This window comes from Pipistrellus kuhlii, unplaced genomic scaffold (genome assembly GCF_014108245.1).
Source record: "Pipistrellus kuhlii isolate mPipKuh1 unplaced genomic scaffold, mPipKuh1.p scaffold_m20_p_4, whole genome shotgun sequence".
In the NCBI taxonomy this organism is placed as follows: Eukaryota; Metazoa; Chordata; class Mammalia; order Chiroptera; family Vespertilionidae; genus Pipistrellus; species Pipistrellus kuhlii.
This window is the reverse complement of record NW_023425540.1, coordinates 39,752,797-39,770,166: the sequence shown is the minus strand read 5'-3', so window position 1 is coordinate 39,770,166 and position 17,370 is coordinate 39,752,797. Positions and strand designations below refer to the sequence as shown.

At 36.2% G+C, this 17,370-nt stretch overlaps 1 protein-coding gene across 3 annotated transcripts in view; it reads right to left on the bottom strand.

Annotated features, from left to right (window-relative positions):
• The window catches only part of ATG10 (autophagy related 10), a 183,613-nt gene that overhangs the window by 42,792 nt on the left and 123,451 nt on the right, over window positions 1–17,370 (bottom strand). For all 3 annotated transcript variants that reach the window (XM_045571688.1, XM_045571689.1, XM_036410163.2), the window contains one exon: window positions 8,546–8,643. In XM_045571688.1, coding sequence (XP_045427644.1) covers window positions 8,546–8,643 — 98 coding nt within the window. The remainder of the gene's footprint in view (window positions 1–8,545; window positions 8,644–17,370) is intronic.

Here is a 17,370-nt window from a genome sequence, read left to right as displayed (position 1 = left end):
TTATATAAATGAATATTTAATTATAGAAAGTTATGCACTGCATTATATTATGCACCGAGTTCAAAATATATTCTTATTGATTTCAGAGAGAAAGAGAGAGAAACACCAATGATGAGAGAGAATCACTGATTGGCTGCCTCCCTCATGCCCCCACTGGGGACCGAGTCCACAACCCAGGCACATGTTCCTGACTGGAATCAAACCTGGGACTCTTTAGTCCAGAGGCTGATGCTCTATCTACTGACCCAAACCAGCTAGGGCTTCAGATTATGAGTAGCTTTTATTTTTTATGCCATTTTGTATTTTATTAAGAATTACCATTATGTATTACTTTTTAAATCATAAAAATAAGTTAATAAAATTTTTAAGCCCAGAGATCACTTTTATTTGAGGATAGTACAAGATATGCACTGAGGTTCAACATATTCAGAATCATAAAAAATCTCTAAGCTCTATCTTTTGATCTTGTATCAATACAGGAATAGGCAAACTTAAGTGCCTTTAGAAGACTGGCAGACAAAATAACTAAATGAAATAGAAAGGGAATGCGGCAATAGGGAGGGGAGGCGACCATAATTAACTACAGAGCACACACCTAGTCTAAAGGCATCCAAAGTCAAAAACAATCCCCAAGCACTCAACATACACCTATAGGCCCAGAGTGATTAGTAATTTGCTATTGAGGATCTTTGCAGTATAAACCTACACACACAGCGCATTACTATAACTCTCTCACACGAGGACAATTAAACATCCCTCCCTCTGCATTTCCGAGAGTTAATTTAAGTGGTCTCTAAAAGGAGGTATTTTTTCATATTTATAAATTATCTTTCTAAACTGTAATTTAAGAAAAAAGTCTTGCCTCCCTCTATAACAGAATGAAAACAATTAATTTAATTAGCTTTCCCTTTCTCTTATTTGTTCTAGAAAGCTCAGGCCCTCCCTTAGCCTCAGTTTACTGTTAGAACTGTCTTTCCCCCTCCATCATTCAGTTATTACTCACTCGCTTTGATGGTTATAGTAAATGTATTACAGTATAGTATAGCATAGCAAAGAATAGTATATTGTAGGTATATATACCACTTGAGATATTTTTGAAATTCAGATTGGACAGAGAAAAGTAGAAATAAATATATTAAAAAATAACGTTAGCATATAATAAAATAAATGTAGTTACTTGCACACATATTTTATATATTTTGGTATTATCTCCATTTATTGGCCAAAATTTAAACTATATAATATACACTCCAAATGTATCAAGGGGAATTTCGCAGCTGACAGGGAAACAAAGTAGGAAAACAACAAATGAAAAACGAAGGTGAAGGGGGAGGAAGTGGGATGAAAAAAAAATGATGCGATAATTGCATTGTAGAATATGTACGGGCAGCAACTACTGTGCCAAAATAAAATAAAAACAGCATCTTTCTTCAGAAGCTTTTACCTGTTCAAGGAACCCAAAACCTATCTGGGTGAGTGAGTCTAAAAGTCTGCCTTCCACTGCCGCCCGCTCCCCCAGGCTGCTATACCTGCCTCTCGCTGCCTCTTCACTGCCCACCCACCAAAACCTGGAAATGAGAATATAAATGTTCTTCAAACTTGAAGTTTGGAACTAAGATGTTTATTAAAAATTAAAAATTGATGGTAGGTAATTATCAAAATGGAATGTGCTAAGATGACTAATATAAAAATTAATTATTAAATATTTTAAATGGTATTTTATTTTTACATTTATAAGCTGTTCCTTTTTTTTTTTAGCAATAGAGATTCCAAGGATCAATGAAATGCTGGGAAATTCTTTAAAGAAAGCTTTTGTATAAATTCAAGGCATGTGTATAACTTGGATGGCAAAAAACTAAGCAAATAGTCTGCTCAACTATATATACATATAACAGAAGATTAACCAGCCTTTCATTGTTATTGACTCCTGAAATAAACTTCAATTTAAAGAAGTAAAACCCAAACACACCAGTATAATCTGGTTAGTTATAAGAAACACATTTCTTGTTTACTATGAATCTTAAATTCTCATTAAATTGGAATAAAACAAAACATTTTAGAAATTAATTTAATAAGCCAAGGGACTTAAATAATAAATCACCCTCCTGTTTATTTAGATTAATTTGAACACTTAATTGTGGTTAGCAGTCAGAAAACTTTAGAGAGCAAAAGCTGGATAAGAAAGTAATATTATACCAAAGCCTAAATAGCATTTAGTATAAAGTTAAGACTTTCCAAAAACATTCTAGGGTATAAAGCCAAAACATTTTTGAGATAATGAGAAAGAAGTTTTATATATTCCTTAATGCAAAGAAAGTCTGAAGAATTAACAAAATTTATAAAAATGTGAAATAAGAAAAGCACAATGAAGTGTAAGAGACAGAAGACGTTTCTGAATTGATTTTTAAAAAATGAAAATGGAAAGTGAAGTTCTTTGATGATGTAAGGTAGCCTCAGTATCAGCATTTAATAAATATTAAAAGTCACAATTCATGTGCAGACTGACAATCTAAAAATAATTACTACGCAAAACAGAGAAAAATAGTGCTGCCAGTATTATCCTATAATACCAAAGAAAGTGAGATACATAACGACACCATATTTCATTCTCTTAAGACAGAAAGTGTGGAGGAATCCCTGGGTGCTGTGAAAACATTGGAAGGTTTCTACAAAAGTCTGTAAGATGATACACATTTACTGTGCATACACAGTACATATTTATACATGGGATACATAGATAAATTTATATTTATAAACCATAAAATGATTTATTAATGTCCAGAATGAATACCTAGAAACTCAGAATCAACAAACTAGCAGCGAATTACAGAGAAAACAATCACGTGAGAGGTCTGCAATCCCATGTACATAAAGCCCCACCAGGAGAGGGCCGGCACTGGCTCTGGCAGTGATTCTGAAGCAGCAGCAGCAATCCATAAAGCGTCTTAATTTCCTTGTCATTTAAGAATTAAGCCACTTCCAGTTCACACAGATCCTACCAGGTGCACTAAATTGATGTCATTATGAGCCATCAGGAAATACCCACCGAGACCTACACCAACACCTTGAAGTTTTGTTAAACAGCTGTGTGTTTTAATTGATTTGTATTATTTAAAACAGGAACAGTTAAAAGTCTGTTATCGAATGTTGTATAAAAGAGATGCCAAAAGACTCCAGGGAGACCGAGTTCAGAAGAAAGCCAATCACTGGAACTTCACTTGAGCGCTGAAGATTATTACCAGAGGAAGCACAATTAAATCATCAGGTTATCAGCCATCATTATAAATCACCAGGCAACGTATCAAGCTTCCTTATGTAAGCATCCTTAAGCAGTGACTGCCTGTATCAGTGAGAGTCACAAGCAATCGACTCACCTAAGGGTCCTAAAGAGTCTGCTTTTTGTGGTGGTCTGATTTTCCACCCTGAGAGATTTATCATGGAAATATAATGAAGACTCACTGAAAGTGACTTATTACCCTGTTTTCTCAGTTTTAGACATCATACGTTCTACAAAAGGGAGTCAGTAGTATTCGGTGTATGCAAACTGTGCACTACATAGGCTCCGTCTGCTCCACTCGACACAAACCTGGTCAAGCCTCAAGATCTAACTATAGTTTATAGAAAATATAGGGAAAAACATTAAACACCAACAAGAGATACAATTAGAAAAAAAAAATCCAGTCTGCAAATACTCTAGAACAGTGGTCGGCAAACTCATTAGTCAACAGAGCCAAATATCAACAGTATAAGGATTGAAATTTCTTTTGAGAGCCGAAAACCAACTTCTGCGCATGGGCCATGAAGTTTCAATCACACTATATGTGTGTGCCCACCAGTGGTATTTTGTGGAAGAGCCACACACCAGGGGCCAAAGAGCCGCATGTGGCTCGTGAGCCGAGGTTTGCTGACCACTGCTCTAGGACAATCATGTTTCTCAACAAAAAAATGTTAAGAAAATAAACAGAGGGGAAAAAAGAGAATCCTAGATTCAAAATGTCTTAAGAGATGTTAATTATTTTAATATGTGAAGCTTATTTGGATCCTCATCAAGGAAAGAAATGAAACATTTAGGAAAATGTAAACACCAATTACTATTTAAAAATATGAAAAATTTTAAATTTTAGTTGTGATAATGGAATTATTGTTATATTTTTAAGCTTCCTTATCTTTTTTTTAAAGAATTAAACTTTTTATGTTGAGATAATAGTAGATTCACAAGCAGTTGTAAGAAATGATACAAATAAATCCCTCATAGCTTTTACCCAGTTTCCCCAATGGTAACATCTTGCAAAACTATAGTGCAATATCACAGCCAAGATAATGACATTGATTCAGTCAGATACAGAACACTTCCCTCATGTTGCCTTTGCTAGTCGTACCCACTTCCCTCCCACCCTGGCAACCACAAATCTGTTCTCCAATCTATAGTTCTGTCATTTCAAAAATGTTAGATAAATGGAATCATACACTATGATTCCAACCTTTGGGATTAGCTTCTTACACTCAGCATAATTACCTGGACATTCATCTATGTTGCTGAGTATATCAATAGTTTGTTCCTTTGTGTTTTTTGTTTGTTGTTGTTATTAATCCTCACCCGAGGATATTTTCCCATTGATTTTTAGAGAGAGTGGAAGGGAGAGAGAGGGAGAGACCGAAAGAGAGAAACATCAATTTGAGAGAGACACACCAACTGGTTGGGATTGAGCAACCGAGGTACGTGTCCTTGACCGGAATCAAACCCGGGACCCTTCAGTGTGCAGGCTGACACTCTATCCACTGAGTCAAACTGACGAGGGCGATAGTTGGTTCCTTTGCACTGCTGCATCATTTTCCATGGTAAGGATATATGACAGTTTGTTTAACCATCCCTACTCCCAGGGACATCTGGGTAGTTTCCATGGGCTATGTGATCAAAGCTGCTATAAAACATTGTGTAGAGCCCTTACCTTTAAAGATATTTCCTTAAACATGCATGGGCAAGATAATATGATGTCTAAGATTTGCTTTAAAAAAAATTCCACATTGGATGAAATACAAAAAAAAAAAAAAATCATCCATGAGTTTGTAAGTATACTATACTATCGTCTCTACCTTTATACATGTTTATAAAAAAGAGACCACTAAGAGAAAATTACTTATCTGATCACTATACATCCAAGGTCACAGGAGCTCTTTCCCTAAAACACAGAGCCCACACCTCCCATGATCATTGTTGTCATATTCACTCTAGCAATTTAGGCTGATCCAACCTGGGCACCTGTTAACTCTCTTTCAGAAGTTCTTAAAAAAAAAAAAAAAAAAAAAAAAGGAAGTTTTTATTAGACTGCAGGGTTGAGATAATAGTAGTCTGTAATGTTGGACAAAAGCAGGTAAGTAATCACCATAATCAAATGTATGAGATTCATGAGTGGCTTGTCTTCAAAAGAGAGAGTTCATGTCTGACATGAGCAGGTCCTTATCATCAAGACAAATGCTGAGAGAACAGAAGTGTGATTACCAAAGATGAAGAGCAACAAACTATAAAAGCACAATCAAGCCTGAAAATGAACTGAAATGCATTTTATATTATGCGAAGGCTGCTTTTGTTTTTAAGCTGCTCTAGAGGACAGGATATTATTATCATGTTCAGTGTGCAAGCTAATGATTTTTTAGCATAATTCTGCAAAATGGAACCTATGATTTGGTGCCACCAAACACAAGGTGGGGCAAAAGTAAGTCTACAGTTGTGAGTACATGAAATACATAGTGTATTCTTGCATTATTATTTATTAATTGCTGTATTTTCAATTACAATTACAATTGTTCATATGGAAAATAATGCAACAATTAATAAATAATAACGCAAGAATACACTACGTGTTTCATGTACTCACAACTGAAGACCTACTTTTGGCCCACCCTGTATTAGCTCATTCTCCCCTTGGGCTGTATCATACCCTCCCCTTTATTCCATTATTTTTTCTCCAAACAGGGCCATCCAAAAATGAAGACCAATCCTCCCAAAGTTCTCAAGCAAAGAAGGGTACATAAATACCAACCTGTTAGCTAATCTGGGACTAGAAGCCAAGACCTCCCAAGGAAATATTCATGATGACTTTCAAATGCCAAGTAGTGCAATGGCAACAAATGAGTGTCTCTTGTTAGGTCTTTAGTGCCTGACGAACACCGTGATAAGCAATTCTAAAGCTTAAACAAAGTTTGTTATCAAAAGTAGGAGAGCTGTCCACAAATAAATCCCAATAAGACAAATTCCAAAGGGACATCTAAATGCTATAGTTCTAATGTAGTTTGGTTACATCAAATATCCCTCCTATTAATTGGGCCCACACTTGGTGTTAGGAATAGTAATGTTTACTGTGATTGGCTATGTAGGAAAAAAAAGTTTCAATAACATACTATCTATAGGACACGTAAAGGCCTATAAATTGAAAGATATTAATCAATTCCATTAAGAATAAGTAAGGTACAGATTGGTTCATTTGGTTGGTTTAGTAACTTAGGAATTCTTTTAATGGAATGAAATCTATTTGGAATATCATATTAGGGAACTAAGAAAACAGGGTTGAGTTCAAAATCTTATTCATATGACAGAACAGAGACCTGTGGAATTAAAACCCCAAAATGACATAGACAACCAGGAATTGGGCTATAGGCTTGCAGTGAGGAGATTAATAACTGCTGCTAGAGAGAAAAAAAAGGAAAAGGCTGACAATTGGGCTGAGGGACATGATGGAAAACATAACGAGAAGGAGTTGAGAAAAAAAGGCAGTCAAGTCAAACATAAGAGAAGTGTATAGCTTCGGATGCTCTCTTCTTCCATCCTTTTGCCATCTCTCTTCACTCTTAACAACCAAACGTTTTCTGGCTCTATGGATTCTGGTATTATAGTATACAGTTTTGAATGGCTTGTGGTCAATGACAAGACATTGTTAGTTGAAACTCTTAGCACCGTTCACCTTGACATACTTGAAGGTCAATTGAAAATATTTTGCATGAAATAAAATGCTCTTGCAGAAAACCTTTATGGCTGATTTGCTTCTATATCTTATTACCCTTTTATCATAGCAACCACACCATACTTATTCTACAAAACTAGGATTTCAGGGATGGGGGCGTTCTTGTGAGCTGAGAGGGTTTCAGAGAAAAGAACACAGGAAAGAACAAGAGAAGGGACTATATGCAGGCAGAACAAAAACAACAGGGACAGTATTAAACCTGGGAAGAATTCCAGGAACAAACCGCACAAGATGGGTTCAGGGAAATGAATGGCTGGGTTTGGCAGGAGCTGAGACTGTGTGGAGGGAAGGAGAAGATAAGCTTGAAAGGGCAGGGCAGTGCCAGGGAGTGGCAGCCGCTGGGGGCCAGCGGAGGCGTTTAGCCCACATGCCATGGGCCCTTGGGAATCTGCTGCAGCTCTGCTGGTGGGGAAGAGAGAAGCAGCCGTGCTTAAGAAGATGTGACTAACGGTACAGCGCAGGGGGAAAGGAGCAGAAGACCAGGGCTGGGAAGCTTGACTAAGTGTTTCAGGCGAGGCTACAGGGCTTGATCTAGGAGGGTCAAAATGGGAAGAGAGAGGAAAAAATTAATTTGAGGGGCAGTGTGAAAGATATATATACTTAAATCTAGTTTTGTCCTCAATTAAAACCTAAAAAAATGGTCATTTGTAATCATTATCAAATGCTACTTATAAAATGCTAAGGATTCTTATGTTGATTGGGAGGTAAACTGTCATTATTATGATCAAACACATAAAAGGGCCTAAAAATGTTAATGGTTGATAAAGTCATTTTTAAAGGAAGCTTTGATTGAGCTTAACAGAGCCTTGGAAAAATAAGATTTTGATATAAGAAAAAAATTAAGAAGGGATTGGATGCAAGGTGATGAATATTTTTAAATTTCTAAAATAATTAACTGCTGATTTTAGCAAGGCAGCTATAATGACATAAATGATTGACATCTATTTTTCTCTACTTTTGCAAATCTGCTTTTTATATGTACTTTTGCAGATCTATTTTCTCTGCTTTTTAAATCATTATTGCAAAGCTATTATTAATCAAAAGTTAATTTTTTGCAAATATTCCTATGTGACACCAGCTAAATATACACTATATTTTTTAGTGTATATGCCAATTCAGTTTCTATTCTCGATTACTTAATACCTTTTTATTGAGCAGGTACTATATTTTAAGGACTATGCTGGTACTGGAGTAAAAGAAGGGTAAATGGACATGATCTGTCTACATGACAGCACACCATATAGCGTGAAAGAATGGATATTATTTTTTGAAATATCAAAATATATAACTTAAAATGTGATAAGCACTATAAAAAATTACAGATTTTTATGAGAGTTGGTAACAGGGAGGCTAAACTAAGACTGGGTCTGGAAGGTTTGTTATTTTTAAGGAAACTGTCTTAGAATTGAAGCTTGTAAGTAGGTAGAAGAGTGAGATAGGTAAAAAAAAAAATTGGGAAGAGAAACTAGGTAAGAAAGTGAGCAGAGGAAAGGATCACATACAATAACATGAAAATTGCCTCTAACCTGTTGGGTAATGGTGTCCCAGGGTCCCTGCTGCAGCCGCATCTTATAGCACTCGTGGACTCCTTCCCAGATGTCCTTCAGAGATAAGGGTCTCCCATCTGCAGAAGAGCACGGGAAAGACTGACAGCAATCCGTGTGACAGTGGTGCTTGGTGTCTATCTAAAACTATCAGGAGAATGTTATGACTTTTTTAAAAAAAAATCAAGAGTGCTAGATGAATGACTACTGTCTTCCTGAAGGAAATTTAACCATTCACGTCTTTCTTCTTTGTAATTATCTAGCAGCTAAATTATCTGCTCTTTCAGTGCCTTTATGAATCTGAATCCAAATGTGTTTTAGAGAGAACTAATAGATACAAGCATAGGCAAAGGATCAGAAAGACTGACTCCCATAGTCAGAAGGGTGCACTATGGATACCTCTGAAGCCTTAATTCTTCCTGTAGACCTTAAAATCAGAGACCACACACATGCTTCTTTCACTCTCTCACTGACCGAGTATCTGCAATATTAAAATCACTCTGTTGAATTCCACAGGGAATAGAGAGAAGGAAACACATAGTTTCTCCATTAAGGAGCCTATCTTACAGCTAGGGAAACTATGACAAGTATATCAATAGTGTATCAGAATTAAACTACTGGGCGGTCACTGCCAGAAAAAACTGCAGTTCTCTGACCGTCCAGAGGAGGGGGCCGTAAGCACCCAGTGTTTGTGCAGGTGGAGAAAGGGCTGTTAGGGGTGAAGGAACCTGAGATTAGTAAAAGCTTTAGTGAACATTAATTCCCCTTTTCTTTGTTTAAACAACTTCAATTATTCACCTATATTCTTTACTATTCAAACCATTCAAATAATGTGTTTATGAAGACCACATGGCAGAAGATAAGTGAAATGGAAAAATAGACATCTAAGTTCAGAAAAGGAAGCAGGGAGTGAACCTAAGCACTTCTAAGTACACTCTGCTATAAAGAAGGTGGCCTAACTGCTAGAATCTAGTGCTACTTGACCCATCCAGAACTATCAAGTCCTCAAGACTCACAAGTGTGCTGTGCTTCTCAGACAGGTGGTCAATATCATTTAAAGAAAAGTCATCAGTATATTAAGTCATTAGACACAAAGAAATACTCGGTTACCAAATGCAACAAAATTTGGGGGAATACTCTACTAAAAAACAAAACTACGTTAAAAGGCATTGTATTCAGACTTATAGGGTGTAACTGTAGATATGGTGGTTAGGGGAAAGATTTGGAGCCTGGGCTGAATTTGAATCCTGGTGTTCGCATTTATTCTCTGTGTGGCTGCAAATGAGGATGGTAATTATTTTAAAATCTTGTTCTCATGAGGCTCACATTAGCGAACACACTCAGGACTATGTTAGATACCTAATAATAGCTAAATAAATATTAGGTGCCTCCTCCCAGCCCCCATTGCACTATTCCAGTAATGCTGAAAGCTGAAACAGGCCTTTAGAGACCATTATTTCTTAGAATTGCCCTCTGTTTCTGTACCGTGCACATTGTGTTTGATATAGTAATACACTAATACCACAGGCAAAGCATTTCTCATGTTTGACCTGAAAAGTTGAACTTTTCCTCAACCTTTATTTTCAATAAATAGCAATAGAATATTTTGATACATTTTCAATAAGTATCTTCATCTTGGCATTTATCTGGCGGCAGGAGACCATTATCGTGTGATAAATAGTTTTATTCCATTGACATTTCCATGTCTGTAAAATGAACAAGATTTATTCATCCAATTAACATTTGAATGTCATGTTTAGCTACAAGTTAAAAACAAGCTGCCTTCAGTATCTGTGTTATATTGTTTTCTGAACACATTTATAGAGTAGGGCCAAACTTAGCCCATAAGATAAGCACTGCACGTCCTCAAATATGCACATTCCACACGTGTGTGTGCGTGCGCGTGTGTATGTGTGTGCATGTGTGTGTTGATGTGAGAAGAATGGGTTTAAGGACTTCAGTGTCAAACAGCAAATGAAATAATCAAATTATAAAAAGATGACATGCTTTCAAAATAATTTTCCGATGTCAAAGTTAAAAGAAATCAAGTTATAAGATAATAAAATGTTAGAGCTGGTACAATGACTAGTTTTATAAATAAGGCAACCAGGGTCTTGGGAGATATACATCTGCTAAAATGATGTAGCCAGTGCATGACTGCACTAGAGCTGAAGTGCAAGACTCAGGACTCACAATCCCATGCTCTCCCTGCTACTCTATGCTGCCTCTAAGACGGAGGCTGCATCCATCCTTTCCCACTGCTGTCCCACCATGGGCAGTTCTCAGCCTCTCACACATTCCAAATGCTTCATTAGTATGCACTGAGTAAGTGACCAATGAAAGAATGCCTTCCTTAACTTCATTTCCTCTAAGACAGACCATGGCTTTGGAGACCTAGAGAAGAATCCTGGTTTAATATCTGCTAATCAGTAATAATTTTAATTATATTCCTGAAAATATTTTTTAGTCAATATCTAAGGATGAAGTAGGTGGTTTGGTTATTCCTACTGTCAACAAACCGCATACTCTGTGAGAAACAGTCATCCAAAATGCAATGATCAGCAGCACAGCAACTATATGGAGAGACCCAAAACAAATGTTATATTTGCATCAGATTTGATGCTAGAACTGAGATGATGTGACATAAGTTTTCAAACAACACTAAATTTAGAGGGGAAAAATATATATAATACCTTTAAATACAGGAATAAAAATGATCTTGTCAACTTAAAATAATAACCACAAAGAGTTAATGATTTCAAAACATAAAAAATGGATGAGACTCCTGTATGCATGTGCTTCTTACCAGTTGCTATAAACAGAACAGTGTATTTTGTGAATAGATGTGACTTAGTTCTCTATTGCATTTACAGAAACATTTAAAAACACGTATTAATGATAGTTAAATGAGTGCTTGTGCAAGCTACCTTGACAAGAGTGTCAATCTCTCCAGTTTCTGCTGACCATTTACACTGTAGAAGATCTGGGTGATAGAGCTTTGTCTCTCTCACATACAGATATAACAAAAATGATTTAATAAGGTGTAATATGGATTCCTTTCCTGAGGCTTCATCATTTGTTTGCTTAGTCATAGTTCACACCTTCATGATCAAAGACATACAAGAGTTAGTTTTGCATTCTTTTATACATCAACTAATTTTTTTTTTACCTAATCAGCAATATCTTCATCCATGCCATACACTACTGAGTATTCAAATATGATTGTGGCTAATTATTCCAAAAACAAAATGGAGCCTTCAGAAATACCAATGAAATCATTGCACCGAGTTAGTCAAACATATAAAGAGCCACTTCACAAAATAGAGATTAAATATGGCAGACATTTTAAGAATGTTGTAATATTATATCTAGTCTGTCTATATACAAACTTTTAGCTTAAGTGAAAATGTGGGCATAAGCAAGTACTTGCTTAAGCTCATGTAGCACATCATGCCTTCATGTTCAGTTCAAAGTATCTTCAATCAGAACTTTAAGCCCTGTTAAGAGGGTCTATTTTTTCTTTCTGGCCTCAGTCAGAGGAGACATAAGCATACTCAATCAACAACTCTCTAGTTTCAGACCCTAGATATTCGATAGCACCAATTTGAACATGTTTGGAAATCTCATTAATCACACTGAGGCTGAGAAGCCAGTGCAATCCCGCGCATTCTTGAAAAAGTGAAATAGAAGCCAAGACAATTTCAGAAGTAGCCCACAAAGTGAGCATGGTAAATTAAGGTCATTAATTTAACAATAAGCATTTACTGAGTGCCTACTATGTGTCTCTATTACCTGAAATGATAGTACACATTTGAGTTAAAGGAATGTTCCGTCAACAACCTAAAATGTCAATGACAAAAGAAGAGGAGACATTGGATGAAAAATGGAATAATTAAAAGTACAATCTTTAGCAACTGCCAGTAGCATTTAATTTAACATTTTCATATAAAATCTCTTGATTGAATAATAACCTACATGTCAAGTAATCTATATATTACTCAAAATGTGCAGCTTTCTAAATTAAATTTCTCAAGGTTATTAGTTTTCATGAACCAAATAACAATGTGAAATATTTCACTAGCACTACCTAACTCCAGTACAAGCACGCTGAGGTAACCTTTATCTTATTGTGCATGGTTTCACTAAAGCTCATAACTCCTGAAATGAAGATTACAGAAAGTATAAATTATTTAGAGTAAGTTTAAGAATAATGTTCTGAATGTGGTCACTAGAAATAAAAAGAGTGGGTTTTTCAAAATGAAATATGCCATTATTCAGTATATTGTCTTCAAGAGTGCTTGAAAACATAAAAATTCATGTCATACTCCACAGTAAGACAGAGATGATGCTCCACCAAAGGGGAAAATTCATTTTTGCTTCAGTGAGAAAATTACATTGCGATATGAAATGAGTGTTAATTGTTCATGTGCATTTATATCAGCTACTGTGCTGGATAATTCTGCAATTTTTATTTATCCCTACATACATTGTTTAGCATTTTGTATCTCTCTTAATCTTAGGAAATAAAATATGAATAAAAATTCCTCAAATATAGATTCTTTTTACTTATGTATGGCATCAATTAATTGACTCGTGTTCCTTAAATTTTAGTTGTTAATTAAACGACAGCATCAAGCAGTAAGAAAAAAAAAATGGGGGCGGGCATAGAGTTTGAGCCTCAACTCCTTAGTTTTCCATGTACCCTTAATGCATCACTCAACTTTTCTGAGAACTCAATTTTTACACCTGTGCATGGGATAATAACAGTTCCTACCTTACAAGGTTATGTGCTGCCGTTTCTCTGTAAATTGTAAGTGTGCATCACAACAGCTCCTGCATTGAGTGTCTGCCCCCTGGTGGTCAATGCGCATCATAGTGACTGGTCAGAAGGTGGGAAGGACACTTGGCATATTAGCCTTTTATATAGATAGATTTTTATGAGAAAAATGCCCAGCAAGCAGCACGAAGAGGAATAATTTTGAGTCACCTGAAACTGTCCATACACTGTGTTAAGAAACTATAATAATGCACAATGCTGTAACCTCTCATTTAAATTAAATGAAACACTCAACCTAGCAGAAGTACATACAAGACTTTCTTGAGAAATCATAAAATGTCCCAAGAGAACATTAGGTTCACAGGACACCCCAGACATCAATTCTAAGATACCACTATTCATCAAGACCACACCACAAGATACATCACACTGCATCTGCTGGTTCTAAAGCAGAAGACATTCTTCTTTCAGTCCTATTCAAAGTATCCTGAGGTTTTGATCCAGCTTGTTGGTCTGACATCCTAGCACTCAGCCCTTCGATTTCTGGTTCTATTCACACCTCCTTACTCCAAGAACATGGATCTCTTATGCCTGTAGCTGCATTTTGACTACCCCTATTCCACCCCAACCCATGGATAATGTAGTCTCCACTTTCTTAGCATAACACCTCCTACATGAACTTGAAGAACTCTATGATTTAAAGGAGAAAAGCAATAAATTAGCTTCAAGTTGTGCAGTGTCTTTTTTCAGCATATTTTTAGAATAAGCTAATGAGTTTTTGTGCTATGCACATAGTAGGCAGTCATGTATGTTTTAATATATGTTTTAAACAGGGATGATTTTTCTAAGAGTAAAGCAAAGAAATGTTTCTTCTGGGACCACAAACAAACATTAACCCAGGAAAGCGAAAGTATAGTCTCTTGCAAGTAGGGGAATAAATCATGTCCTTTTTCTGGCCTTTGGATCCATTTAAAATATGTTGCTTTCTGTGTATGTGGTGCTTCTTTCTTTTTAAAAAAAATATTTTATTGATTTTTTACAGAGAGGAAGAGAGAGGGATAGAGAGTTAGAAACATCAGTGAGAGAGAAACATTGATCAGCTGCCTCTTGCACACCACCCACTGGGGATGTGCCCACAACCAAGGTAAATGCCCTTGATCAGAATCGAACCTGGGACCTTTCAGTCTGCAGGTCAAAACTCTATCCACTGAGCTAAACTGGTTTCAGTTGTTTCTTAAAATATGTTTTTATTAATTTCAGAGAGGAAGGGAAAGGGAGAGAGAGGTAGAAACATCAATGAGAGAGAATCATTGATCAGTTGCTTTCTGCATGTCCCCCACTGGGGATCGAGTCTGAAACCTGGGCATGTGCCCTGATAGGGAATCCAACCCTGACTTCCTAGTTCACAGGTTGACATTAAACCACTGAGCCACACCAGCCAGGAGTATGTGGTGCTTTATACTAACACAGGTCCCTGCAGTTTTGTTTCACATTTTTCTAACACCTTTTCTTTACCACACTTTTAAATCAGGGCTTGATTTTTCAATGAGATTCTTTTCCTATCATATGTTCCAACCTAGAATCCTACTTCTACCCTAATTCCCCATAATGTTTCAAAAATTTACATGATTGAACAAATAACTTTCATTAAATTTTCTCTATTATTTGGGCCTTTCAGTTTGACTATATTTGTATTAATTAAATAATTTTCGTTCTTTTTCCTAATAAGTTTCACTGTTTGCTCTTCAAATTTCACTTTAGTCTCTAGAATCTCTTTTTAATGTCCCCAAATTCGTGTTCCATTTCATTATAATGTCTGGCTAGATTTACTAACTATTTACATAAATATAAGTGGCATATATGAACTTTTTGAAGCAATCTCTACAATCACATAAGACTCTAAATTAAATCATTTATCAAACCATTTTCTATGTAATAATTAACAAGAATCATTTTTGCCTCAGTCTTTAAGTACCTCTCTAATCCACTTTTTTTTTTATCTTGTTCAATCAGCTGCTTTAACTCTTCCTCTGTTGGCAATAATAATTTTTCCCTGAAAACATGTTCTTTCTAGCTCATTTTCTCTAAGAGGTTATTATTTTTTTTTAAATTAATACAATGCTAACAATACAGAAAGAGCCAAACTCCTTTTACTAAAACTTCATTCTCCATAATTTCTCTTCATCTTCATTTATTCCTCTGTTTTACTCAGTCATAATTTCTGCTCTAGGAAATCCCTCCTCAGGTCCCAATCACTTCTGCTCAATCTCCTTCAATCCAATTCCTTCCCATCCATGACCTCTTCCATAGTTTGATCTCAAATATCTTTTCAACCATTTCTTCCACAATTCATCTTAAGAAATCCCTACTGCAATCTGGCTTCTCCCTGTTCCCCAAATATGCCACGTTCCCTCCAGCCTACAGTTGAGGACTTGCCCTTCTCCCTTTTTTCCCAACTTCTTCAGAAAAGCTAACCTGTTACCTTCCCTTTCAGGTTGTTGGACAGAGGTATGGATTTTATTTTTCTCTTACTTCCTCCAACCCTCATTATCCCTGTGTCCCTACCATTCTCTTCTTTGCATTCCAAAGGCCTCCTCTTGTTCCAAAGCATCTACAAGACTCTTCTTCTTCCTCCTTGATGATTCATGCACTGTTCTCATCCTAAACTTTCCATTATTTGTCATTTGTGCTGGCCTGTATCTTAGTTTGGTTCCTGCTGCCTTTGAGAAGAAATTATTCTTTGGCTATTTCTTTTGCCCTATTTCTCCATGAGCATCGTTCAGGCATATAACAAGTGGACAGATCTTCCACATAAAATATCTGGGTTATATTTTTAATTCTATACCCTTACTCCCTGGGCCAATAATAGAATGGATCTACAGAAAGAACAGACATTCAGTTGCTGAATGGAAGAAATGTTTCCTTCCTTATTCAAAAGCAGCCCATCTGACTAATTAAAGAAATACGTCAAAAATGGTTCCCAAGAAGAACCCAGATGTCAGCCCAAAAATTAACTATTTTGAAAATGAGAAGAACCACTTGGTCTATTTTTCAATAGAGATTGAGAGCAAAGGAAAAGAGGAGAAACAAAGAAGAAATAAATCGAAATTCAAGCTGAAATATAGAGGTCTCTAGTTCTATCAGTGAAATAGGGAAAATATATAAGCTTAGAAGTGTGGTGAGGTCAAAGCAGTAGGTGTAGGTAAGTTTTTACCAGATTTCTGTTTTCCATCAGCTTTTGACCAAAGCCATGTTCCTAAAAGGTGATGGAATTATGGGGAGTTAATAGAAGCCTTTGGCATGATACAAATAATTTAAAATACTGTGTACTTAGAAAATAGGAAAGTAAAAACAATAATCAGTGGGCACTGACATCAATGCTTTGTGAGAAAGGACTTCATAAATTACAAAGCACTATTCAAATACAGGCTCATTATTACTACTTGACAAGTTCAAATGCCTCTCACCCACTGCTGGGTAGTAAATGGTGTGAAGCATGTCCCATTACCTCTCCCAAACCCATAATGGCAAGAGTAGTCCGGGGGGGGGAGGAACAATGGAAAGAACATATGTGTTCTTGTAAATCCATGTTACCCCTCACAAAACTGAGTTCCTGTAAGCTCACGTATTAGGAATGAGAGGCACCCAGAAGCAGAATCTGTCTCAGCATAGCCGTCTGCATAAAAGATCAAGTAAAAACATGTGTCAATATAAGTAAAACAGCTGCTCTGTTGGTTTAGAGGTCCACCTTTGAGTCTTCAGGACTTTCCATTCTCCTTAGTCAACTAATCCTATAATCTCTGAGAAATATCAGACTACAGAGTAACAATACATAGATGATTTGGGTCCTGAGTCTCCTGGAGACTACAGCTTTAATTCCTTCCATATAAACCCATCACAGTAGTCACAAATGATTAAAAATTCCTCATTGGTTCATTCAATAAATATCTGCTGATACTGAACCACAGTTAATATTGTGGGTATCAAAATGTCTTACTCACTTTTTAAGTGCCCAATATTAATTTTCTTC